The sequence below is a fragment of the Triticum aestivum genome, chromosome 7B (genome assembly GCF_018294505.1).
Source record: "Triticum aestivum cultivar Chinese Spring chromosome 7B, IWGSC CS RefSeq v2.1, whole genome shotgun sequence".
Taxonomy (NCBI): domain Eukaryota; kingdom Viridiplantae; phylum Streptophyta; class Magnoliopsida; order Poales; family Poaceae; genus Triticum; species Triticum aestivum.
The window spans coordinates 728503901-728530679 of NC_057813.1; the positions used below are offsets into that span (position 1 = coordinate 728503901).

General features: G+C 45.8%; 3 protein-coding genes across 3 annotated transcripts; all 3 read right to left on the reverse strand.

Moving 5' to 3' along the window:
• Positions 1-21712: 21712 nt before the first annotated feature.
• LOC123162957 (disease resistance protein RGA5-like) lies at positions 21713-23953 on the reverse strand. The gene is made up of 2 exons (XM_044580724.1): positions 22413-23953; positions 21713-22191 (listed from the first exon to the last, which is right to left on the reverse strand). Exons 1-2 carry the CDS (start codon positions 23949-23951, stop codon positions 22081-22083), a joined length of 1650 nt encoding a protein of 549 aa, XP_044436659.1. The 5' UTR covers positions 23952-23953; the 3' UTR covers positions 21713-22080.
• On the reverse strand, positions 23953-24583 carry LOC123162959 (disease resistance protein RGA5-like; the record flags this gene model as incomplete). The annotated part of the gene is made up of 1 exon (XM_044580726.1): positions 23953-24583. A coding segment is annotated over one exon (630 nt), but the record flags the coding sequence as incomplete, so codon positions are not given.
• Positions 24327-25681, reverse strand: LOC123162958 (disease resistance protein PIK6-NP). The gene is made up of 3 exons (XM_044580725.1): positions 25149-25681; positions 24749-24842; positions 24327-24605 (listed from the first exon to the last, which is right to left on the reverse strand). The coding sequence occupies exons 1-3, from the start codon at positions 25565-25567 to the stop codon at positions 24588-24590; spliced, it is 531 nt and encodes a 176-aa protein (XP_044436660.1). The 5' UTR covers positions 25568-25681; the 3' UTR covers positions 24327-24587.
• Between the last annotated feature and the right edge of the window lie 1098 nt (positions 25682-26779).

Consider the following 26779-nt stretch of genomic DNA (forward strand, 5'->3'; position numbering starts at 1 on the left):
AATATTCTATGTCTACAATGCTCTGCACGGAGCTACTCTAGCTATTTGCTCCCACTTTCAATATGTATCCAGATTAAGACTTAGAGTCATCTGGATCAGTGCCAAAACTTGTATCGACGTAACCCTTTACGACGAACCTTTTGTCACCTCCATAATCGAGAAACATATCCTTATTCCACTAAGGATAATTTTGACTAATGTCCAGTGATCTACTCCTAGATCACTATTGTACTCTCTTGCCAAACTAGGGCAGAGTATACAATAGGTCTGGTCCATAGCATGGCATACTTTTATAAAACCTATGACTGAGGCATAGGGAATGACTTTCATTCTCTTTTCTATTTTCTGCCATGGTCGGGATTTGAGTCTTACTCAATTTCACACCTTTGCAATACAGGCAAGAACTTTTCTTTGACTGTTCCATTTTGAACTACTTCAAAATCTTGACAAGGTATGTACTTATTGAAACAACTTATCAAGCGTCTTGATCTATCTCAATAGATCTTGATGCTCAATATGTAAGTAGCTTTACCGAGGTCTTTATTTTAAAGAACTCCTTTCAAAAACACTCCTTTATGCTTTGCAGAATAATTCTACATTATTTCCAATCAACAATATGTCATTCACATATACTTATCAGAAATGCTGTAGTGCTCCCACTCACTTTCTTGTAAATACAGGCCTTTCCAAAAGTCTGTATAAAACAATATGCTTTGATCAACTTATCAAAGCGTATATTCCAACTCCGAGATGCTTGCACCAGTCCATAGATGGATTGCTGGAGCTTGCACACTTTGTTAGCATCTTTAGGATTGACAAAACCTTCTGGTTGCATCATATACAACTCTTCTTTAATAAATCCATTAAGGAATGCAGTTTTGACATCCATTTGCCAGATTTCATAAAATAGGGCAATTGCTAAGATGATTCGGACAGACTTAAGCATCGATACGAGTGAGAAAAACTCATCGTATTCAACCCCTTGAACTTGTTGAAAACCTTTTGCAACAAGTCGAGCTTAGTGGATAGTAACACTACTATCAGTGTCCGTCTTCCTCTTGAAGATCCATTTATTTAACATGGCTTGCTGATCATCGAGCAAGTCAATCAAAGTCCATACTTTGTTCTTATACATGGATCATATCTCAGATTTTATGGCCTCAAGCCATTTCGCGGAATCTGGGCTCATCATCGCTTCCTCATAGTTCGTAGGTTCATCATGGTCTAGTAACATGACTTCCAGAACAGTATTACCGTACTACTCTGGTGCGGACTGTACTTTGGAAGACCTACGAGTTTTTGTAGTAACTTGATCTGAAGTTTCATGATCATCATCATTAGCTTCCTCACTAATTGGTGTAGGAATCACTGGAACTGATTTCCGTGATGAACTACTTTCCAATTTGGGAGAAGGTACAAATTACCTTATCAAGCTCTACTTTCCTCCCACTCACTTCTTTCGAGAGAAACTCCTTCTCTAGAAAGGATCCATTTTTAGCAACGAATATCTTGCCTTTGGATCTGTGATAGAAGGTGTGCCCAAAAATTTCCTTTGGGTATTTTATGAAGACGCACTTCTCCGATTTGGGTTCGAGCTTATCAGGATGAAACTTTTGCACATAAGCATCGCAGCCCCAAACTTTAAGAAACGACAACTTGGGTTTCTTGCTAAACCACAGTTCATATGGTGTTGTCTCAACAGATTTAGATGGTGCCCTTTTAACGTGAATGCAGCTGTCTCTAATGCATAACCCCAAAACAATAGTGGTAAATCAGTAAGAGACATCATAGATCGCACCATATCCAATAAAGTGCGGTTACGACGTTCGGACACACCATAACGTTGTGGTGTTCCAGGTGGCGTGAGCTGCGAAACTATTCCACATTGTTTTAATCAAAGACCAAACTCGTAACTCAAATATTCGTCTCTGCGATCAGATCGCAGAAACTTTATTTTCTTATTACGATGATTTTTCCACTTCACTCCGAAATTCTTTGAACCTTTCAACTATTTCAGACTTATGTTTCATCAAGTAGATATACCCATATCTGCTCAAATCATATTGTGAAGGTCAGAAAATAACGATACTTGCCATGAGCCTTCATACTCATTGGTCTGCATACATCAGTATGTATTCTTTCCAATAAGTCAGTAGCTCGTTCCATTGTCCCGAAGAACGGAGTTTTAGTCATCTTGCCCAAAAGGCACGGTTCGCAAACATCAAATGATTCATAACCAAGTGATTCCGAAAATCCATCTTTATGGAGTTTCTTCATGCGCTTTACACCGATATGACCCAAACGGCAGTGCCACAAATAAGTTGCACTATCATTATTAACTTTGCATCTTTTGGCCTCAATATTATGAATATGTGTATCACTACGATCGAGATCCAACAAACTATTTTCATTGGGTGTATGACCATTGAAGGTTTTATTCATGTAAACAGAACAACAATTATTCTCTGATTTTAAATGAATAACCGTATTGCAATAAACACGATCAAATCATATTCATGCTCAACGCAAATGCCAAATAACATTTATTTAGGTTTAACACTAATCCCGAAAGTATAGGGAGTGTGCGATGATGATCATATCAATCTTGGAACTACTTCCAACACTCATCGTCACTTTCCCTTCAACTAGTCTCTGTTTATTCTGCAACTCCTGTTTCGAGTTACTAATCTTAGCAACCGAACAAGTATCAAATACTCAGGGGCTACTATAAACACTAGTAAGGCACACATCAATAATCTGTATATCAAATATACCCTTGTTCACTTTGCCACCTTCTTATCCACCAAATATTCAGGGCATTTCCGCTTCCAGTGACCATTTCCTTTGCAGTGTAAACACTTAGTTTCAGGCTATGGTCCAGCTTTGGGCTTCTTCGTAGGAGTCACAACTTGCTTGTCTTTCCACTTGAAGTTCCCTTTCTTTCCCTTTGCCCTTCTCTTGAAACTAGTGATCTTGTCAACCATCAACACTTGATGCTCTTTCTTGATTTCTACCTTCATCGATTTCAACATCATGAAGAGCTCGGGAATCATTTTCGTCATCCCTTGCATACTATAGTTCATCACGAAGTTCTACTAACTTGGTGATGGTGACTAGAGAACTCTGTCAATCACTATCTTATCTGGAAGATTAACTCCCACTTGATTCAAGCGATTGTAGTACCCAGACAATCTGAGCACTTGCTCACTAGTTGAGCGATTCTCCTCCATCTTTTAGCTATAGAACTTGTTGAAGACTTCATATCTCTCAACTCGGGTATTTGCTTGAAATATTAACTTCAACTACTGGAACATCTCATATGGTCCATGACGTTCAAAACGTCTTTGAAGTCCCGATTCTAAGCCGTTAAGCATGGTGCACTAAACTATCAAGTAGTCATCATTTTGAGCTAGCCAGACGTTCATAACTTCTGCATCTGCTCCTGCAATAGGTCTGTCACCTAGCGGTGCATTAAGGACATAATTCTTCTATGCAGCAATGAGGATAAACCTCAGATCACGGATCAAATCCGCATCATTGCTACTAACATTTTTCAACACAATTTTCTCTAGGAACATATCAAAATAAACATATGAAAGCAACAACGCAAGCTATTGATCTACAACATAATTTGCAAAATACTACCAGGACTAAGTTCATGATAAATTTAAGTTCAATTAATCATATTACTTAAGAACTCCCACTTAGACAGACATCTCTCTAGTCATCTAAGTGATCACGTGATCCAAATCAACTAAACCATGTCCGATCATCACGTGAGATGGAGTAGTTTCAATGGTGAACATCACTATGTTGATCATATCTACTATATGATTCACGCTCGACCTTTCGGTCTCCGTGTTCCGAGGCCATATCTGTATATGCTAGGCTCGTCAAGTATAACCTGAGTATTCCGCGTGTGCAACTGTTTTGCACCCGTTGTATTTGAACGTAGAGCCTATCACACCCGATCATCACGTGGTGTCTCAGCACGAAGAACTTTCGCAACGGTGCATACTCAGGGAGAACACTTCTTGATAATTAGTGAGAGATCATCTTAAAATGCTACCGTCAATCAAAGCAAGATAAGATGCATAAAGGATAAACATCACATGCAATCAATATAAGTGATATGATATGGCCATCATCATCTTGTGCTTGTGATCTCCATCTTCGAAGCACCGTCATGATCACCATCGTCACCGGCGCGACACCTTGATCTCCATCGTAGCATCGTTGTCGTTACGCCATCTATTGCTTCTACGACTATCGCTACCGCTTAGTGATAAAGTAAAGCAATTACAGGGCGTTTGCATTTCATACAATAAAGCGACAACCATATGGCTCCTGCCAGTTGCCGATAACTTCGGTTACAAAACATGATCATCTCATACAATAAAATATAGCATCACGTCTTGACCATATCACATCACAACATGCCCTGCAAAAACAAGTTAGACGTCCTCTACTTTGTTGTTGCAAATTTTACGTGGCTGCTACGGGCTTAGCAAGAACCGTTCTTACCTACGCATCAAAAACCACAATGATAGTTCGTCAAGTTGGTGCTGTTTTAACCTTCGCAAGGACCGGGCGTAGCCACACTCGATTCAGCTAAAGTGAGAGAGACAGACACCCGCCAGCCACCTTTAAGCACGAGTGCTCGTAACGGTGAAACCAGTCTCGCGTAAGCGTACGCGTAATGTCGGTCCGGGCCGCTTCATCTCACAATACCGCCGAACCAAAGTATGACATGCTGGTAAGCAGTATGACTTGTATTGCCCACAACTCACTTGTGTTCTACTCGTGCATATAACATCAACGCATAAAACCTAGGCTCTGATACCACTGATGGGGAACGTAGTAATTTCAAAAAAATTCCTACGCACACGCAAGATCATCGTGATGATATAGCAACGAGAGGGGAGAGTGTTCGTCCACGTACCCTCGTAGACCGTGAGCGGAAGCGTTAGCACAACGCGGTTGATGTAGTCGTACGTCTTCACGATCCGACCGATCCAAGCACCGAACGTACGGTGCCTCCGAGTTCAGCACACGTTCAGCTCGATGATGATCTCTGGCCCTCCGATCCAGCAAAGGCTCCGGAGATGAGTTCCGTCAGCACGACGGCGTGGTGACGATGATGATGTTCTACCGGCGCAGGGCTTCGCCTAAACTCCGCGACGATATGACTGAGGTGGAAAATGGTGGAAGGGGGCACCGCACACGGCTAAGGAACGATCCGTAGATCAACTTGTGTGTCTATGGGGTGCCCCCTGCCCCCGTATATAAAGGAGGGAGGGAGGAGGAGGCCGGCCCTAGGAGGGGCGCGCCATGGGGAGTCCTACTCCCACCGGGAGTAGGATTCCCCCTTTCCTAGTCCAACTAGGAGTCCTTCCATGTATTAGGAGTAGGAGACAAGGAAGGGGAAGAGAGAAGGGAAGGAAGGAGGGGGTGCGGCCCCTCCCCCTAGTCCAATTCGGACTAGGCCATGGGGGGGTGCGCGGCCTGCCCTAGGCAGCCCCTCTCTCTTTCCCGCAGGGCCCAATAAGGCCCAATACTTCTCCCCGGCGAATTCCCGTAACTCTCCGGTACTACGAAAAATACCCGAATCACTCGGAACCTTTCCGAACTCCGAATATAGTCGTCCAATATATCGATCTTTACGTCTCGACCATTTCGAGACTCTTCGTCATGTCCCCGATCTCATCCGGGACTCCGAACTCCTTAGGTACATCAAAACTCATAAACTCATAATATAACTGTCATCGAAACCTTAAGCGTGCCGACCCTACGGGTTCGAGAACTATGTAGACATGACCTAGAACTATTCTCGGTCAATAACCAATAGCGGGACCTGGATGCCCATATTGGCTCCTACATATTCTACGAAGATCTTTATCGGTCAAACCGCATAACAACATACGTTGTTCCCTTTGTCATCGGTATGTTACTTGCCCGAGATTCGATCGTCGGTATCCAATACCTAGTTCAATCTCGTCACCGGCAAGTCTCTTTACTCGTTCTGTAATGCATCATCCCGTAACCAACTCATTGGTCACATTGCTTGCAAGGCTTATAATGATGTGCATTACCGAGAGGGCCCAGAGATACCTCTCCGACAATCGGTGTGACAAAACCTAATCTCGAAATACGCCAACTCAACATGTACCTTCGGAGACACCTGTAGTACTCCTTTATAATCACCCAGTTACGTTGTGACGTTTGGTAGTACCCAAAGTATTCCTCCGGTAAACGGGAGTTGCATAATCTCATAGTTACAGGAACATGTATAAGTCATGAAGAAAGAAATAGCAACATACTAAACGATCAAGTGCTAAGCTAACAGAATGGGTCAAGTCAATCACATCATTCTCCTAATGATGTGATCCCATTAATCAAATGACAACACATGTCTATGGTTAGGAAACATAACCATCTTTGATTAATGAGCTAGTCAAGTAGAGGCATACTAGTGACACTATGTTTGTCTATGTATTCACACATGTATTATGTTTCCGATTAATAAAATTATAGCATGAATAATAAACATTTATCATGTAATAAGGAAATAAATAATAACTTTATTATTGCCTCTAGGGCATATTTCCTTCAGGAGTTTGTAAGGGCAAGGAGATCGCCTACTTCGTGAAGATCTACCGCTAGTGAGGCAAGTCCTTCGTGGGAGACGGCCATGGTGGGATAGACAAGGTTGCTTCCTCGTGGACCCTTCGTGGGTGGAGCCCTCCGTGGACTCACGCAACCGTTACCCTTCGTGGGTTGAAGTCTCCATCAACGTGGATGTACGATAGCACCACCTATCGGAACCACGACAAAAACATCCGTGTCTCCAATTGTGTTTGAATCCTCCAAACCCTTCCCTTTACTTTCTTGCAAGTTGCATGCTTTAAATTCCGCTGCTCATATACTCTTTGCATGCTTGCTTGAATTGTGTGAAGATTGCTTGACTTGTGCAAAGATAGCTAAAATCTGCCAAAGTCTAAAATTGGGAAAAGGTTAAGTTTTTAATTGGTCAAGTGGTCTAATCACCCCCCTCTAGACATACTTCAAGGTCCTACAGCTTTCCTTCCATTACTTTGGTCTGTTTCAGGTTTTGGCGCGGGTGGGCATTGTTGCCTATCGCCTCCAGCTGCCTACATCGAGCAAGATTCACCCCGTTTTCCATGTGTCGCTGCTTCGAGGAGCTCTACCACCGACTACGGCAGCTGAGCCCGAGCTGCCTAACCCAGCAATGCCACACTCACCACCGGGGATCCCGGAGCAAGTGTTGGCTCGCCGTGTCATCACCAAAGGTGCTGCCAAACTGCCACAAGTGTTGATCAAGTGGACGAACCAGCCAGCCCGAATAAAAGAGCTTATGTTACCTTCAAGCCTGCTCTTGATGCTCGGGTTTCTGAGATGGACCTGGACGACATTTGTTAAGATAGACTCGGAGTCGGCAACCCTCCTTTGTGACTCTGTATCATCTCCCTCAAAGTAAATACAAATGTCGACTTGCTTGAGTCTTGACAGGAGCTACCCTCAATGGTACATGATTTGCATAACCAACTTTTGGAGTTTGGCCATCGGTCCTTCCATGATGGTTAGGCACGGGGCGAAGCATGTGATTCTCGTACAAATCTAAGACAAGAATTTTTGGACGGAGGGAGTATTTGAGAAGCTGGAATGCCACCTAACCACCACAATTGATAATCCTTTCTTCCTGGGATTTTCGAATCCATAACTACAGGTTCAGTAGGTTAGGGTAACCGTGCAAGCAAATCAATGTCCTCCTGCATCAACTTCTGAACGGCCATTCCCTCTCCCTGATCCTCTTCTTCTCCGTCTCTCTCCTACCTCATCTATCTCTTTCCCTCCTTCCCACGCAGGAACCCAGCCGAGCCGCCATGGAAGTTCAGCTTCGCGGCCGCCGCCCTCTTCCCTGCCTTCTCCATTCCTTTCCTGCTTCCTCTCCCTTCTCTTCTTCTCCCGTATCTCTCCTCCCTCATCTCTCTCTCCCCTTCCAGTGCAGGAACCTAGCCGAGCCGCCATGGCAGAGAAGCTTTGCCGCCATCGCATTTTCCTCCAGATCCACGCCATGACGCCGCCCTTGCCGAACGCAGATCAGGTGACATGCAAACGGCATGTCACCGTGTGCCTCGCGGCCTCCCATCCACCGCCCAGCCAAAATCCAACGGACAGCAGCACTCCAAGGCAAAAACATTCAGACTTCATACACTACTAGGGAAAAGCCTATACACAGAATCTTAGCAGCAGCGCGGCTCAAAAATGAGCGCTGTTGCTAACTAGTAGTAGCGCGTGCTCCGTAAACTCGCTGCTACTAAGGATTTAGCAGTAGCGCGGTCGGTTTAAAATGCGCTGCTACAAATATCGACCGGCGGTGTTCACCTAACTCTAAGTAGCAGTAGCGCGGTCACGTGAACCGCGCTACTGCTAAATATGTAGTAGTAGCGCAGTTTTCCCGAGATCGCTGCTGCTAAATTTCAAATTTCCACACTTTTTTGTCCCAGTTAGCAGTAGCGCCGTACCCCAAAGCGCGCTGCTGCTAATTCCTTAGCAGCAACGCGTTTTAGATCACGTGCTACTGCTAAACCGCACCAACCCAACACCTTTCCCCACCCGTCCCTCCCCTCCCCCTCCTCTCTTTTCCTTCACCTACCTCCCCCTCCCCCTCCTCTCTTCCCTTTCCCCTACCTCCACCACATGCTCCCACTCTCACTCTTCTTCTTCCTCAATACTTCTCCCCCATTACTCTCTCTCTCTTCTATCCACCTTTCTCTCTCTTCATTAATCCTACATAACTACACCACCTCCATTAATGCATCTCCTTTCTCTTTTTCCTTCCCCCTCCACTAGTTGAAGTTGTCTCCTCCCAAAATAGGTAGCTAGGTAGATGTAGGATTTAGTTAAGTAACCTATTTGCCCCCTAACTAGATCTATCTTTGTCAAGAAGAGCTTTGTGCACTTTTGATCTCCCTACAACATCATCTCCACCGTGTGCACGATCTCGATCGAGATAGAGGTGATGAAAATTTCATGCTTTTGCAAAATGGAAATATGTTTATGTGTGTGTGATATGTTTGTGGAAATTGTGTGTGTGGCATGAGTTGACGCCGCCAAATTGTGCTTTTGAGATGCCTATGTTTTGCCGAAATGTCGATTTATTTCCGTTTCGGCGAATTCTGGGCAAACTCTAGATCCATATATGTCCTATTTTTAGGGAAGGTCATGCCCAAAAAATTTATGACTTTGATACATGCATGCATTTTTATAATCAATTTGTTTATTATTACCGTGCAGAGTTGACGATGGTCAGTGGAACGATGGTGGACAGGTGGTTGCGGTCGGTGGTGCAGGACATGAAAGAAAATAACCGGACAGAGGTTTTATGTCCATGTCGAAAATGCAAAGGAATAGTTTGGCTCGACCCCCATGACGATGGTCGTGTCGAAGCGCACCTGCTCATGACTGGTTTCATGGATGGCTATACTCAGTGGATAATTGAAGATGAGGATGACGATGTTGAGGATGCCGACGGGAGCACGCGGAAATAACAAGATGTCCGGTGTGCAATGCTTCTTGATACAAGAAAGCCGGGAAGAAATATCCCCAGAAAGTTGTATGGTACTTACCAATCACTCCCCGTCTCCAGAGGTATTTTGTAGATCCCAAGGAAGCTAAGCGGAGAGGAAGAAGCCCGACGATGGAGATGATCCGAAGCTGAGACACATGAAGGATGGAAGCCAGTGGAGAGCGTTGAACAACTTCTATCGGTATTTTGAATGTGATGCAAGGAACATCGTGCTCGGCGCGTGTACCGATGGCATGAATCCGTTTGGCAACCAGAACACCAACCATAGCAAATGGCCCGTGTTTGTATGGATGTACAACCTCCCCCCCTGGTTGTGCATGAAATCGAAGTACATTCACAAGAGCATGCTTATTCAAGGGCCGAGACAACCAGGAAATAATATTAATTTGTATCTGGGGATACTTCAAGAGGAGTTAGACACGTTATGAAAACACCGGCCAAGACATGGGACGCCAGCAAAGTTGAGTATTTCAACATGAGAGCCGCGCTGATCACGACAGTGCAGGACTATCTCAGCTACGGATATGTGGCAGGCCAGGTGTGCCATGGATATTGCGGATGCACGCGGTGCATGGATGATACGACGTCTCAGCAGCTAACGTCAAGGAAAGATGGTGGGTCTGGGAAAATCGTGTACATGGGGCATCGAAGATGGCTTCAACAGGAACGACCCGTGGAGAAACCGTGGAGATCTATTCAATGGTCACGCTGAGCATCGAGGACCTCCACGTAAGCGGAGCGGTGCCGAAATCGATGAGCTGTTGAAAAACTGGAAGGAGTGCCCCGCGCCGGGAAAGACGATGAGAAAGGCGCCGGAGCCGCTGCTGAAGGTATGGAAGACGAGGTCTGTGTTCTGGGACTTGGAGTACTGGCACAAACTCGATACACCTCATTGCCTTGATCAAATGCATATCTGTAAGAATGTCCTTGAGAGCTTGCTCGCAACACTGATGAACATGCCGGATAAGACCAAGGATGGGACGAAGGAAAGAAAAGACTTGCAAGATTTGAAAATCAGGGAAGATCTGCACATGCCACCCTGTAAAATGTCAGACGAGACAGAGACACAGAGGCACGGGAGAAGAAGGGCAAGAAAATAAAGAAAGAGGATTATTGCCCCCCTTCTTGCTTCACCTTAAGTCAGGCTGAGATCAATCAATTCTTTAAGTGCCTTACCGGAGTCAAAGTTAGTTCCGGTTACTGTGGCAAGATAAGCAGATATCTAGACACGGACAAGAAAAGGTTCAGCGGGATGAAGTCTCATGACTGTCATGTGATGATGACGCAGATACTACCTGTTACCCTTAGAGGGATAATGGACAAGCACGTCCGTGACACACTTATTGGTCTCTGCAACTTTTTCGACGTCATCTCTCGAAACTCGATCAGTGTGAAGCAGCTCCAAAGGCTACAGGAAGAGATCGTTGTGGTACTGAATGAGCTTGAGATGTACTTCCCGCCCGCGTTCTTCGACGTGATGGTGCATCTGTGTGTCCATATTGTGGATGACATAATAGACCTGGGGCCATCATTCCTGCACAACATGATGCCGTTTGAGAGGATGAATGGGATCATCAAAGGATTCATTCGTAACATGTCCCGTCCGGATGGAAGCATCGTCCAGGGATATTTGGCACAAGAGTGCGTCTCTTTCTGTGAGAATTTTCTATATGGCGCAGACCAGCCGCCTGCTGTTAGTGTTGGTTTGCCCATTAACAAGCACGATGGGAGGCTCGAAGGAGATTGTCACTGCAACGGTCGCAGGGAACTGCACGTGGCATACTCAGATCGATGCAGCGACTTTGACAGAGCAAACTTGGTAGTGCTACAACACCTAGACGAGGTAGATCCTTTCGTGGCACTGCACAAAGAAATTATCGCAAAGAAGTATCGTGACCGGGGGGTATGCAGGACGGACGCCGAAGTTACTAGAGAGCACAACTTCACTTTCCTACATTGGTTCAAAGAGCATATTATTGCTAATCCCCCGGAGGAGGGCTCTAAGGACGGATTGCTCATATACGCCTTAGCACATGGCCCCTCGCCCAACCTCGTAACCTATCAGGCATATGATATCAACGGATACACGTTCTACACGGAGGCCAAAGATATGGACAGTGATGATCAGAACTCAGGGGTGACGATGGAATGCATGACCGGCAACGACAACGGCGTAACTGAACGATTTTATGGAAGGGTCGAGGAGATTTGGGAGCTTGACTACTCTGGACTGCACAACACGACGATGTTCTGTGTCAGATGGGCTAAGAATGTCGAAAGAGAAAGCCGGATGTTCACTACCATGACTATACCCGATGCCAAGAGCGCTATCGTGAACGCTATCGCAAAAAACGAGCCATGGGTACACGCTAAGCACGTGACACAATGCTTCTTCATAACCGACCCGCGCAATCCCAACCGTGTTGTCGTGAGGAGAGGCAAAAGGAACATCATTGGAATGGATGGAGTCGCCAACGAGGAAGACTATGATCATTATGGCAACCCAATGAGGGAAGATGACGACGATGATGAAGTATACGTCAAAAGAAGAATCAATACTACATTACCTAAGAAAAATCATACTCCATGGAAAAGGCAAAGTCACAATGAGGGGCTCAATTATTCTTCGACGAACAAGAAGGGAAAGAAGCTGACTCAAAAACGAAAACGTGAGCACTGAGGAAACGTATGTTATCGGTCCAATGATGTGTAATATATATATATATGTTCCTATTTTGTATACACACTTAGCCATTATTATGCATGTGTCCAATGATGTGTAATATATATGTTCCTATTTTGCATACATATTTAACCGTCAAATGATGCAATATATATCGCCCTCCCTTCGTTCACTGCCCTCGGGAAATAAAAGTGGGATAAAATAAAGGAAAAGAAACGAAAACTGGCAGTAGCGACGGTAGTAGCAGCGCGTTTTGCATAAACCGCTGTAGATACTGAATGTAGTAGTAGCGCCTTTTTCGTAAACCGCTACAGCTACTGACGTTAGTAGCAGCGCGTTTTGACATAACACGCTACTGCTACGTCCACTTAACCCAAAATTCTCACTCGCGCTGCTTCATCCTGCCATTTCCCCCCAAATCCCCACTCTCTCTCCCACGTCGCACCGCCGCGCCCGACCCGGCCCCGGCGCTCGCCCCTGACTCCGCCGGCGCCGGCGCTAGCCCCCGACCCCGGCGCTCGCCCTCGTCCCGGCCCTCGACCCCGACCCCGGCGCTGGTGCTAGCCCCCGACCCCGGCGCTCGCCCCCGACCCGGCCGGCCCTCGCCCCCAAAACCGGCGCCAGCGCTCGCCCCCGACCCGTCGGCCCTCGCCTCCCTCCTCTCCCCTGCCGGCCGTCGTCGGGCCTGCCTCCTCGCCCCTGCACTCTCTGTAAACCCCCCCTCTCTCTGCTAGGTTTCTTCGGTTATGTTAATTAATTAGGTTATCTATTTAGTTATGAATTTAGCTAGGTTTCAAAATTAGCTGAATTTATATGCAAATTTGAACTGGACATGTGATATGTGCATATGTCATGTTTTGGACATGTCATGTTTTGGATAATGATCCAAGTGGCCTATGTTACGCCGGAATGTTGATTCATTTCCGTTCCGGTGAATTTCAGGCGCTCGATATGTCCATTTTTTAGCAAAGGTCATGCCGAAATTTCCCTTGAATAAAGGCATGATTTGTGCTACATAGTTGGCATATCGAGTGCTGATACATAGATTTCTTTTTATGTCATTTCTCATTTATTCATACTTTTAGAAATAAATGAGGCCACTTAATCATAGGAAACATGTCGAACAGCGAAGAAACTGGGCCTTCTGACCAAGATGCAGACGAGATGGATTATGACTGTTTGACTGCTAAGCAACGTTTGCAGGTCGACCTCGATGATGGTACTGACGCCGACATCGACACCGACGGCGCCGGCACCGATGGCGGCACCGAGACCGGTGGGGAAGGTACCGGCGGGGAAGGTACCGGCCCCGATGCCGCTACCGAAAAGAGGAAGCATAAGAAGCAGAGGATACGAAAATCTAACAAACTAGGGATTGGACGACTTGTGATCACAAAGATGGTACCTGGCAAGTTTGAGCCGTTAGAGCCGGAAGAACCTCGCAAGTGCTATGGGAACCAAGTAGGATGCATCCTACGGGAATGCGCGAGCATCACGACGATGACTTAAGGAGTAAAGAACATTTGACGCAGTTGCTCCTAACGAAGTTGCACAAGAGATTCAAGTTCCCTGACCGGGATGATAACATAGAACAACCGTGGGATGATCTGAAGATGAAAAAGATTAACAATCACGCCATGGGCATGTTCAGCAATGATTTGGCCTCCTGGAAAGGGAGGGTGAAACGAGCTATTGAGGCTGATGAACCCCTGTCCAAGATTCTGGAGGAAAATCCGACACTTACGGAAGAGGAGTTCTAAAAGTTCAAGGACACTTGCGCTACCGAGGCAGCCAAGGCTAAGGCTGCGAAATTCAAAAGCCTTCAGCAAAGGAACATGGGGAAGCATCGCCTCGGAAGCCGTGGCTACCTCGGTAAAAGGCCCATATGGGATAAGGAGGACACGGAACATGAAGCCGCGGGTCTCCCAGACCCCTTCGCGAAGTTCACCAACCCCTTGGAGCATGACTTCATCAGGGCCCGCTACAAGTGGGACAAGGAGAAAAAGGTTTTTTACACGGACAAGATCACGAGGAAATTGATTAGACTACTGGAGAAGCAATACCGGCTTGCAGCCGAAAGCCCTACTTCTCCGATGAGGCCCAAGTGGGACACCCCTCTCAATCGGGCCTTGAACGAACTTAAGGGACTCCCTTTGGACCAGCGGCCGCAATATGGTCGTGTGCACGGCGCTGGAGACGGCGCCACGTGGAAGGTGTTTTACAACGATGGCCCAGAGGCCAAAAAGCAAAAAAGAAGTTTAGTCAGGCGGACATCGACGCAAAGGTGAAGCTTGCGGTCGAGAAAAAAGCAGCTGAGGACGCGAAAAAAGCAGCCAAGGACAAATATGAGTTGCTACAGCAGGCAGTCAATGCAGCTGTAACTGCCTGCAGAAATGATTTCGCTACTAACTTGGTTCCAGTTATCATCAACTGGGTGAAGGAAAATCCAGACAAGAGGGTACATGATTTCCCGATGCCTAGTTTCGTTGCGAGCAACTCCATGAACAACAACACCATTGCACCATCACTTGCTCAAGCAACCGGGCCTCCTCTCGCAGCCGCTCCCGCTGATAGCAGCCCGTCCTCAGTCTCAGGCGCGCTGGGTGGGCCTTCGTCTTTGGCTGAGCTCGACGCCGTCACGGTAATTACATGTCGCACCAACATATATATAGATAATATTCCATTTTTGTTGCCTTTCGGTTGTTTTACGCCACAGACATATGTGTTTGCAGGCGCAAGAAACCCCGTGCACCATACTCTACTTGATCAAAGGCCAGAAGGTGGACGTGGGAAAGGGGATGATAATGGACCCCTCTCAACGCACGTTCCACAACCAGCCGATCCCCACTGGGCACTTCAGGGTTAGCTTGACCAGTGTGAAATCGGGGCATGAGGATTTGCCTCCTCCAGTACAGCATGTGGGAGCGGACGACAAGACCCCGCCGTGGATTGGAAGCTGCAAGGGTTGGGTGCTGCTATGGCCGAAGAATCTTATTCGTCTGGAGCCGGCCGAGAGCACACCAATAACTACCACACATCAACAAGCATGTGTGGAGACCACCACCCTGCCTACGCAATTACCAGCTCCTGTAGTGCCGGGTGAGAGCGGCGGACGACATGATGAAGGGGGTGCAATAGTACTGGCTGATGTAATTTCTCCTGTAGAACAGAGAATGGATGATGAGACGGAGGTCGACCCTATGGATTACCTCAATACAAACGCGTATGACTGTGACATAGATATGATGAGTCAACCATATGACGAATCGGGCTATCAGCTTGCTAATGAGGATATGGATGATATGCCCGGGCAGGGTCGTACCATGGATTGCAAAAAGTCTCTCTTCATGAAATCCTAACAGGACACGCCTGAAGATGCCGCCTCAACACAGGCTCAACTAACCGGGCGCGAGGGTCGTACAGTACTTAGCCCGGGAACACTGGGGCAGGGGCTAAGGAAGGGTCTGGAAGGTGTGCCCAAGAAAAAGGAGAGGAAGAGATCGGGGAAGGTAACTGCCTCCAAACAAGCCAGAGCACACAGCAGCCAGACGATGCATTCTGAAGAGCGTGTACCCGTGAAAGGTGCGGTCATGTTCCATCTCACGGGCAAGCCGATGCTATCGCCGAAACCGCTGGAGGCACTATCAGGGGATCTCAGGAGACTGCACGACCATGTGATGTCGACTGAGAAAAGCCTACTAGCCTCAAAGGATCCAGGATATCCGACATACGCAGCTCGTGTGCCTGAGGGGAAGTGCTACGTCGACACACGGCCCACGGAGGTGTTCTTCCTGCGGTTTGACCATATCTTTGAGACGTTTCTAACAAGGCGGCTTGATTTTACTATCGTCCTCCTTTTTGCGCTACGTATGAGCTCCGTCATGAAGAGTGAAGAAGTCTCGCAAATCTGTGTGGCGGATCCGTAATACATGCACGAGTCTTTCTTGAGTCTCGGCGACTTTGAGCGTGAAACTGCTAGGGAGTACCTCCAAAACTTCATGGTACAGAATAAGGACCAGGAAATTGTCCTCGTGCCTTATCATCCAAAGTAAGTCAGTTCCGGACAACCCTTTCGTACATTTCAATCATTCCTTCTCTCTCATATGAGGAATAATTTGAGGTGTCTTTTCCCCACAGCAACGGGCGCACCGCCTTATCGTTCTTTACCCGCAATTCTCCCACGCCGTGTATTTTGACCCTTCCAGAGACTACGAGAAAAAGGACTACACCCACATAATGAATATTCTAGATGATGCTCTCCAAGGCTTCAGCTTTAGAGGTGGCCACGTGCAGATCAAGAAACAAAGGAACAAGAAGATGGGTTTCGCACATAAAACTAACTTCTCCTGCATCCATGTCCCAAAACCAAGCAAGAAGGATGGATTCTACATCATCCATCTCATGATTCAGTTCAACAGGATCACCAAAAGCTTCGCATTAACAGCAGAAATGATGATCATATCCACAAGTGGCTAGAATCTCATGGAGAAGCGAATTATAAACTTCGAGATGACTTCTTTCGCATCCAAAGCGACATTGCGACGATCATCATGAAAGAAGTCGTCGATGAGAAGGGGATGTTCCACCACGGCCCTATATCGCGAGCTGACGTCCGAACTCGCATAGGCATGCAACGTCTAGACCTCACGCCGTTCAAGAAGCTAGGGTTCGTCCTCGATGATATGGAAGGATGGAACTTCTAGTGATTTATGATGTCGATGATGATGATATGTGTCGGTTGAACTTGTATACTTTTTGTAGTGATGAAACTTTGTGATGTCCACGGTCCCTGCCGAACTTGCGTAACGCTACTTTGTTAGTTTGCGTACGATGACCTGCGTACCTCTAGTTAATTAATTTGCGTACTGTATATGTTGCATCTAGTTGCTAACCCTTTCTTTCTCGGTGTTGCTCTAGTATATTTTGTTGAATATATATGATTGTACATCCTCTTCATGAACATGCATCTCTAACAGGTACCTAGTTTCTTGATGGCGAGATGGAAATGCTATGTCGTGTAGAAAGGGAAGGTTCCGGGGGTGTACAACGAGTGGCATGAGTGTCAGGCGCAAGTGAATGGGTTCACGGGCGCCAGCCATAAAGTCTTCAAAAGCAGACAAGAAGGAGAAGCTAGTTACTTGAGGTTCACGCTAGCGCGAGAGAGGACTCGTAACCGCCACCTCATGTACTGCATAGTTCCGCTCTCACTCATAGTGATAGCACTTCTTGCGTATACCTTTGTTTAGATGGATGACGTTGTTGTAGTTGCAAGTATTCGAGACTTGCATGTATCGCTATTTTCGAGATGATGACAAGATATCACTTTGTGTTGGATGATGATTATGATGAGACTATTTGTATGTACATGCTATGATTACATTTGTGGTCTCGCAGGCATTTGTATGTGTATCATGATGACATTTCTATGTGCTAAAGATTCTTCTACAAAGCCTGTTCAAATACAAAACAAATATGCCAAAAAAAACTACTTAAATTAGCAGTAGCGAGTGTATAAAAGTTAGCAGCAGCGCCTCAATAGCAGTAGCGCGTCCAGCCAAAGCGCGCTAGCGCTACTAGCAGTAGCGAGCTTCCTCTAACCGCGCTGCTGCTACACTTGTGTAGCAGTAGCGCGGGTGGGCACGCGCTACTGCTATGCGTTAGCTGTAGCGCCTTATTAGAAGCGCCGGTGCCCGCGCTACTGATACATCCAAAACCTGCGCTGCTGCTAGCCTTTTCCCTAGTAGTGATAGTTTTCAGCCCAGACCCTCTGAAACTTCACAGTTTTGAACTTTATATGATATAGATACAAATCTTTTAATCATTCAACAGTACAAACAAGTGTTTTGAACAAAATACAATACAACATCAACCTTTTAGTCCGAAAACAGTGCAAGCAACAGTCAAAATACTGTTTGCACTCAGATTCACAAGAGATTCAGTTTTGAACAATACGAAATATAAACATCAGCCTTTTAGTCCAGAAACAGTACAAACAACAGTCAAATATACTGTTTACATTCATATTCATAAGAAATTCAGACATGCCATTCATCACTATTTAGATTCAGACAACCCACTTCATCACAAGTAATTCAGAAGTACATGATTTGAAGTTTCAGTACCACTTTCCAGTGAATTCAGTGAGCTCTTAATAGCCATTTAGTGCCATTTGATTTGTACACTTAGGCCCCAAAAGACGACTATAGTTAGCCCAAAATACTACACTTAACTATGTCCAAAATACTTCTAGCCGGCTTGCACGCTAGAACAGATCATCCTCACCACAAGGCGGAGCCGTCAAGAGCTGGGTGAAACTCATGACAACATTGCACTCTTGGGGCTCCATATTTACTCCTTTGGTGTTGTCACACTTCTCCACTAGTACTTGAGGCTGTACATCATCCTTCTTCTTTTGTTGCACACCATCCTTCTTATTTTTTTGCACACCATCCTTCTTTTTTTGCACACCATCCTTCTTCTTTTTTGGCTGCCAATGAAAAGTATAGTAATTAGTTTACAAAAGAAGAATAAAAACATATCATGTACCAATCGCAGCATACATTTTCTCCTATTTCGGTCGGCGCGGTAGATTTCAATGGTATACGCTTCCCCTTGAGTAACTTATCAAGCCAAGTTTGCTTTCTCCTTAATTTTGTTGTCGGAACCTCTTTTTTTTCAGTCGTGCAGCTCTAAGCAATTCATCTATTTGCTGCACATTTGGGTCAACATTCTCTTTGTCTTTATATGGTTCATCCATAGCACTAGTGGCATTGAGTATTTCCTGTATGCTAGGTGCAACGGAGGCAAGTGCATTAGCCAATAGCAAACAACACTGTGGGGAGCTGGCTGCTTTATGTGCCACATTGTGAAATTGATGAGACAAATCCCTGTACCGAAGTTGAGCTTCAAGTTTTGGATTTTCTACCACTTTCCTTCCTCCCTTATCTTCTATACTTCCATTGCGAGCTTCTCTAGTCCATCTCCTCCACTTCATCCTCCACTCCCACTTGAGTTAAATGTTTGACAGCATTTTGCATGATATGAAATGTACACAGTCCATGGTATGATTCTGTGAAGACCTTCTCTATGGGTCCTCCCATTGCTGCATCTTGATCGGCATAGATAGTTCTAGGCTGCCTTCCATTGTGTGCGGCTAGAAAAGTCACAAAGAGCCATATAAATGAGTCGCTGTTTCATCAAACATCAATGCAGCACCAAAAATGATTGTTTCTCTAAACTGATTGAGCCCAAGAAAAATACCAAATGGCCTATACTCTTTGTTCGTGCCAAATGTAGTGTCAAAAGTGACAACATCACTAAAGTGTGCATAGTCAAGTAGCATTTTAGCATCAACCCAGAATATGTTGGCTATATGCTCCTCACAATCGAACTGCAAATGATATTGGAATGATGGATTCTCAGCTATCTTGTCACGAAAGAACTTCAACATACTACTGACCTGTCCATAAGCATCTCCCGCTGCCGCTTGCTTCGCAAATGATTTTTTTGGTCAGTCAAAGTGTAACCAACGTTGAACTTCCCACCAGCTCGACGACATGCAACCTCATGTGAAGCTTTTGGCATAATTCCAGAATCATCGGCTATTTCTATCTCTAAAGCTTGCACATCTGAAATCTTCCTTTGTGATGCCAACAAGTGACAGGTTTGTGGCAATTGAAGGAGGTGATTGTGTTCCAAATCAACTTCGGTGACTTCAAAAAATTTGGCCACTCGATCAAATGAAACAATCATCCGAACTTTACAATTGGTTCTTGTTTCAGCTCTAATGTGCTTCGGCTCGTGATCTATTTGACTTTTCCTTCGAATGCCATCATTGGAACAAACAAATCTACATGAAGTGATTGTTCCATCAATTCTGCTTCTGATGGTATTTCTTTTCCTCACATCAAAGCCTATGTGACCTCCATATTTCACCCAGAACTCCCAAGCCTCATCCGAATTTCTGAACCGCATACCAACTTCGGGTATCCTGTTGCCAATCGATCCCATCGCACAATGCACAATTCTGCCAAATTCCAGTTTATACTCAAAATAGAAGTACAATACTCGCTGCAAGTCTCCATATTTATTCAGTAATGTAGTGCTGACTCAAAATAGAAATAGTTCAGAGTGTAGTGATGACTAATATTTTCAGAGTGTAGTGCTGCAAGTCTCTATATTTATTCAGAGTATAGTTTGTCACTATTAGTATTATACCGGTGACTGGACAACCAATTATATCAAATACTACAGCAGGAGGTACATTATGGTTAGCTCTACCAGTATACAAATACCAATTTCAATTTTGTTGCATGCATGTGAGTACACTAATCAGAGACAGCGCGAGGAGCCTGGGCAAAGCTCGTGCATAGCGTTGTCAGCTAGCTTTGCCCCAACAAAAATCACTACTAAGCAAGAAATCAGACTAATCTGCAGTGAAGAGTTGCCGGACGAGCCCGGGAGCTGGCTCCGCCTCTGGCACTAATGGAATAAGAGAGAGAGGGGGGACCTGAGAAGGGGTCGCCGACGATGATGAACGGTCCCCAGCTCGCGGCGGCGCTCGTCCCGGCTCGCGGCGGCGCTCGTCCTCGGCTCCCGCGGCGGACGACGCTCGTCCCCGACCCACGGCGGCATTCGGCCCTGGTTCCCGCGGCGGACGGCGCTCGTCCTTGACCCGCGGCGGCGTTCGGCCCTGGTTCCGCGGCGGACGGCACTCGTCCCTGCCTCTCCTCAGTGGCGACGGCTGACGGCGGGCGGCGACGCCGGAGGCGGCCGGCGAAGGCCGCGAGGCGAGGAGACGCCGGCGAATCGCCGCGCCAAAGCCCGCCTTTTCCTTGCCTTCCCCGCCAGATTTTTCAGCTGACCCGTCCTCGATTTGGTCTGTGTCTGGATATTGTTTTTGCCTTGGAGTGCTGCTGTCCGTTGGATTCTGGCTGGGCGGTGGATGGAAGGCGGCGAGGCACACGGTGACATGTCGTTTGCATGTCACCTGATCTGCTCGCGCCCTTGCCTTGATCCGTTGGGAACAATGCGCCCGCCATCGTCCGATTTCGTCTGCTCGCCTCCGCTCGTCCTCGTCTGCGTGAAAGCCCTGCGGGAGTCCAGCACAGCTGCATTACAGTCGTCTGAGGCTGGGTGTAATTGATATCTCCGTGATATTAATATATTCCCTTTATAAAAAAAAATTACAGTTGTCCGATGTTCTTTTATTTGTTCTGAGCAAACATCGCCTGATGTTCGATCTGGTTCGGCGTTGACCGCCTGAACAACCCGCGCATGGACCACCACAGCTGCATCTGGCCCAGACGCAGAAGACGAATGCCATATGGGCTGAAGCCCAGGCGCGGAAGACGCACGATTGAATTTCCCAGACAAAAATTTACCAAGTTATTTACCCTGTATCATGCTGTGCACTAATAAGTACTGCTTGGCAGTTCAGTAATATTACACTCTTGTAAAAAATAAATAGAACAGTTCTTCACACTAGGCCTGTACTAATTTACAGGGGTATTGCGTCCAGAACTAATTTGTCAAACTACCCCGTCTACCTAATACTCTTTTAATGACCAGATTAGGCCGCCGTGGTGCTGTTACCCAATGCTCTGTTTTCTCTTCAGCTTCTTCAGGTCAGTGCTGGCGTGCCTCTACACCACCGCTGGTCATAACAGAAGCAGAGGATCAGGTAAACGCCACAGCATCGGTCTCTATCCTACCATCGAAATGGTCCACACTTGAAATGAATCCTTGGATCGGATGTGTAGTGCGAAATCTGTGGAGAGCTTGAGCACTATTCCATGCATGTTGGTTTTGTGCGGCTCCGGCCCCTGCTGTGAATTCCCTGTTCGTCCATCAGCAACGGTGGATGGAGCATGTGTGGCTGCCTCGGCAGATCGATCAACTGCCAGTATAAACAAACGGGAGGAGGAAACTTGTGTTAGGCTTCACAGGTGCACATAGATTTGACCTTAAGAACACAGGAAGGAAGTTTCAGGTGTAACTAATTTTGGTGTGCATGCGTGCACCAACAAAGGAACGGTTCAGACATACTGATTTCCAGGGGTGAATCAAATTGAAGGGTTATAAGAATGAAAGTAAGCAGAAGCTTGACTAGGAGGGTACCTGCATCGTCCGGTTGCCTCTCCACCTCATCGCCCCCCTCAGAACTGCCACCGGAATAAAAGAGCTTCTGTTACTTTGAAGCCTGCTCTTGATGCTCGGATGTCCTGGATGGACGTGGATGGCTTTCCTTAAGATAGCCTCGGCGTCCGCCGCCCTTCTTTGTGACTCTGTATCAGCTCCCTCAAAGTAAATATCAATGTCGACTTGCCTGAGTGTCAGCAGGTGCTCCACGCCCTCAATTGTCGAGGGGCCATGACGCTCCACCCCATGCTCATGCGTTTGCAGATCCAACTTTTGGAGTTTGGGCATTGCCCCTGCCATAAAGGTTAGGCACGGGGCAAAGCACGTGATTCTGAAATATTTGAGAAGCTGGAATGTCACCTCACCACCATGGATGGTAATCCTTATTTCCGGGAATTTTCGTATCCACAACCACAGGTGCAGGAAATTAGGTAACATTCCGAGCAAATCAATGTCCTCCTGCATCACCTTCTCAACAGCAATTCCCAACTTTGAGAGCTTTCGGTGCTGACCGGTCCAAATTGGAACCCTCGGAAACGTCCAAGTTGCTGCAACATGGAGTTCCACAAGATTACTCTCAGTATTGCTAGTGACCAGAGAAGCCAACTCAACACATGGAGGACAAAATATGTTACTACTGGACCAAAGATGTCTCAGATTGCACCTGATAAGTTTGGCCACAGAACACCAGAAAGTATCCATAAGAATTCCCCGTTGGCTGGTGGTACGTTCAGCATTATCGCAGCAAAATTCAAGATACCTGAGATTTGTAAGTTCACCGAGACCTGTTAAATTATCCACCAAGTTCATGTGCACATCAAAGTTCACCAGAGTACGTAGGGCCTTCATCGTACGAATTCCATCAGGTAGCCTTGTTCCCATAGGAACATGTAGATTCAACAAGGAAGGCAAATCAATGATATCACATGGCATGGCAGTAATATCCATATGCAATTCCAAAGTCTCCAAATGTTTTAGGTCCCCAATTAGGGTTGGCAGGATAAGGATTGGTATCTGTTCATTCGGGCTGCTGATGCTCATATTTTTCTTCTTTTTTTTCGAATTGATGCTCAAATATCTGAGGTGAAACAATTTACAGATTGGTGTGAGGTCAATCCTATCAGCCATGCGACCACCCTCACAATGCATATTCAGAACTCGGATGGACTTGAGTTCATACATAGAGAACTTGAAACGAGACTTGCCAAAAAGAGCAAGAGATCGAATATGTGGCATGCTTAAGCTTGCTTGTACTGTGCCTTCATTAGCTCCAGAATCCAACTGAAGGGACATTCGACGAACCCTGCTCTGCAATGCTGAGATCATGCCCTGTAGGTTATCTACCACACTAAGAAACTTCTCTTCTTCCGACATGAGTCTGATTAGATCGAGAATCATATCATGAACTTTACATGCTATGACCTGTCCAGCGTACCCAATGTGTGTACTCCCTCTGTTCGGAAATACTTGTCTTAAAATGGTTGTATCTAGACTTGTTTTAGTTCTAGATACAACCATTTCTAAGACAAGAATTTCCGAACGGAGGGAGTAGGTTGGATCATGTTCATATTGACAAGCTCATTAAAGCAACTTTCAGCGACCTCATTTGCATCCTTGCCATGTATTTTGCCGATGAAACCTTCAGCCACCCATTGCCTTCCAAGATCATTCTTTGCAATAATGTAATCCTCTGGGTACATGGCAATATACAACAAACAAGTTTTCAGACGATGAGGAAGATTGTTGTAGCTAAGGTTCAGTACCTGTCTCATGCCCTCCAAACTTGGATTTGTTCTCATATTTGAGCTTAAAGAATTGCACACATGCTTCCATTGTGACACTGATCTAGTTGGTTGACCGGCAAAAAGACTAGCAATACTGACAATAGCAAGCGGGAGACCACCACATTTTTGTAGAATTTCATTCGAAATCTCATCTAATGGCTGAAGATCAATCTGTCCAACTCTACTGAAAAATAATTTTCTTGAGTTTTGGTCATCAAGAGGACTCATCTTGTAAATGAATTCACGCCGATAGTTGCAGGTTGCATTAGCTACTGTCTCAATTCTCGTGGTTGTGATTACCTTGCTACCTCGTTGGTTATCTGGAAATGCACAACGGATAATTTCCCATACTGATTCGTCCCATATATCATCAATGATGAAAAAGTACCTGCCAACATTTTATATTAAATATGTACTCAATTAGTATGCAATAATTCAAATGTTAAAATAACTGTAGAAGGGGCAAATTGGGGTGTGTAAAACCTCAAAGCAACTATGCATACAACAGGGATTGCCAAGTTACTAAAGTACCTTTTTTTCTCTTATATATTCTCTGATGCTGTCAATGAGATCTTGTACCTCGTCGGTGTGGGTTGGTTCTGGCATCTTAAGTTTTGTGATCATCCTACAGAGAAGCTTCATCGTATCAGGTCTTTGTGATATGGACACGAAAACCCTGCAGTCATATTGCCCTCCAAGCTCATGGTATACTTGATTTGCATGTGTGGTTTTTCCTAGACCCCCAAACCCAACAATAGACACCACTCTAAGAGGCTGGACAGGTGCAGCCTCCTCGGCCGTCAACAACTTGATAAGGTCCTCTTTTGGACCCTCCATGCCAACAAGGTTGGCCGCCTCTATGTAGAGCGCAGGCACCCGTGGATCTACAACTACATAGCTAGAACTAGAGGCACACTCATTGAGCTTATACCTTTTCCGACGTTCGCTCACATCTTTGACCCACGTCTTCAGCTGCTGGATTTGGTTGGCGAATTGGTGACGCGTCCTCAACGCGTTGATGTACTGAGCAATTTTGCCAACAAAGCCAACACCTCCTCTGTTAGAATCCTCACCAGATTCGTGCATAAAGTCGTCGATGCAGTCCTCGATGTGGAACGCCATTTCCATCACCTGGTTCTTCCACTCCCTGGTCTGTGGATCCAGTTCCTCTTCCATGTTCTCGAGCTTCTTGAGGACTGCATCGATGCTGCTGAGCTCATCCTTGAGAAACGCCACCTCTCGCTGCATGCTCTTGTGCTTTGTGTACTCCTCCCCCATTAAAGTGGCTAGCTTCTCTAAGACAGAGTTCATCACCCCTGTGGAGACGCTCACCAGCGCCTCAGCCGCCATCTCTATGGCTAGCTTCCTTCCTCTTTTCCCTTAATTGTGTACGTGTGCTCTCTTTTTCTGGTTTAACATAGCAAGATGCACAGCTCTGTGGTGTCCATGGTGTTATCTCTTCTAGTGCAGAAAATTCAGCGGGTGAAGTTACAATTTTTATTTGTTTTCGTACTATATGTGGCAGAAGTTCTGTGTGCTCTCTCGTCCTTGTGCCCATGGTCTTATCTCTTCTAGCGCAGAAAATTCAGCAGATGAAGTTACAACTTTTATTTCTTTTCCTATTATACATGGCTGAGGTTGTGTGTGTGATCTCTTTCCCTGGTTGAACAGAGTAGCATGCAGAGATATGTGGTGTCCATGGTCTTATCTCTTCTAGTGCAGAAAATTCAGCGGATGCAGCTACAATCTCTATTTGTTTTCCTAATATATTTGGCAGAGGTTGCGTGTGCTCTATTTTCATGGTTGAGCAGGGTAAATTGCACAGCTCTGTGGTGTCCATCATCTTATCTCTTTTTGTGCATAAAATTCAAAAAAATTAGAGCTCTGATCGGAATGACTAGACACTTAATCAGAAGGAATAGACACTTAGCTTAGATTTATGGGAAGCCACCGGGCCAACGATTTTTATTATTTTGTTTGTCTCTGTTGCATTTTTGGTAGTACAAGTGTAAGCCATCTATTCAAATGTTGTTTCTCCTCCTCCTTCCCTTCTCACTGTTGTTTATTTCCGTCGTTTTGTCTATTGTCAGCTACGTCCTACATCTTGTCTTCTGTTCATTTTTTATTTTCTGTCATTTGTGTCATTTCTTAGTTATCACGAAATTAGAGCAAATGCATTGTCATCAAATTTTGTATGAAAACGCCACATCTTAAAAAAATTCTGAAAAAGAAGTTTTCATGTAAGACATATACTTGTCGTATACATGTATAAAATTTCATGAATGTATATATATACTGTTGGGGAACGTAGTTATTTCAAAAAATTTCCTACGCACACGCAAGATCATGGTGATGGCATAGCAACGAGAGGGGAGAGTGTTCGTCCACGTACCCTCGTAGACCGTAAGCGGAAGCGTTAGCACAACGCGGTTGATGTAGTCGTACGTCTTCACGATCGACCGATCCAAGCACCGAACGTACGGAGCCTCCGAGTTCAGCACACGTTCAGCTCGATGACGATCTCCGGCCCTCCGATCCAGCAAAGGCTCCGGAGATGAGTTC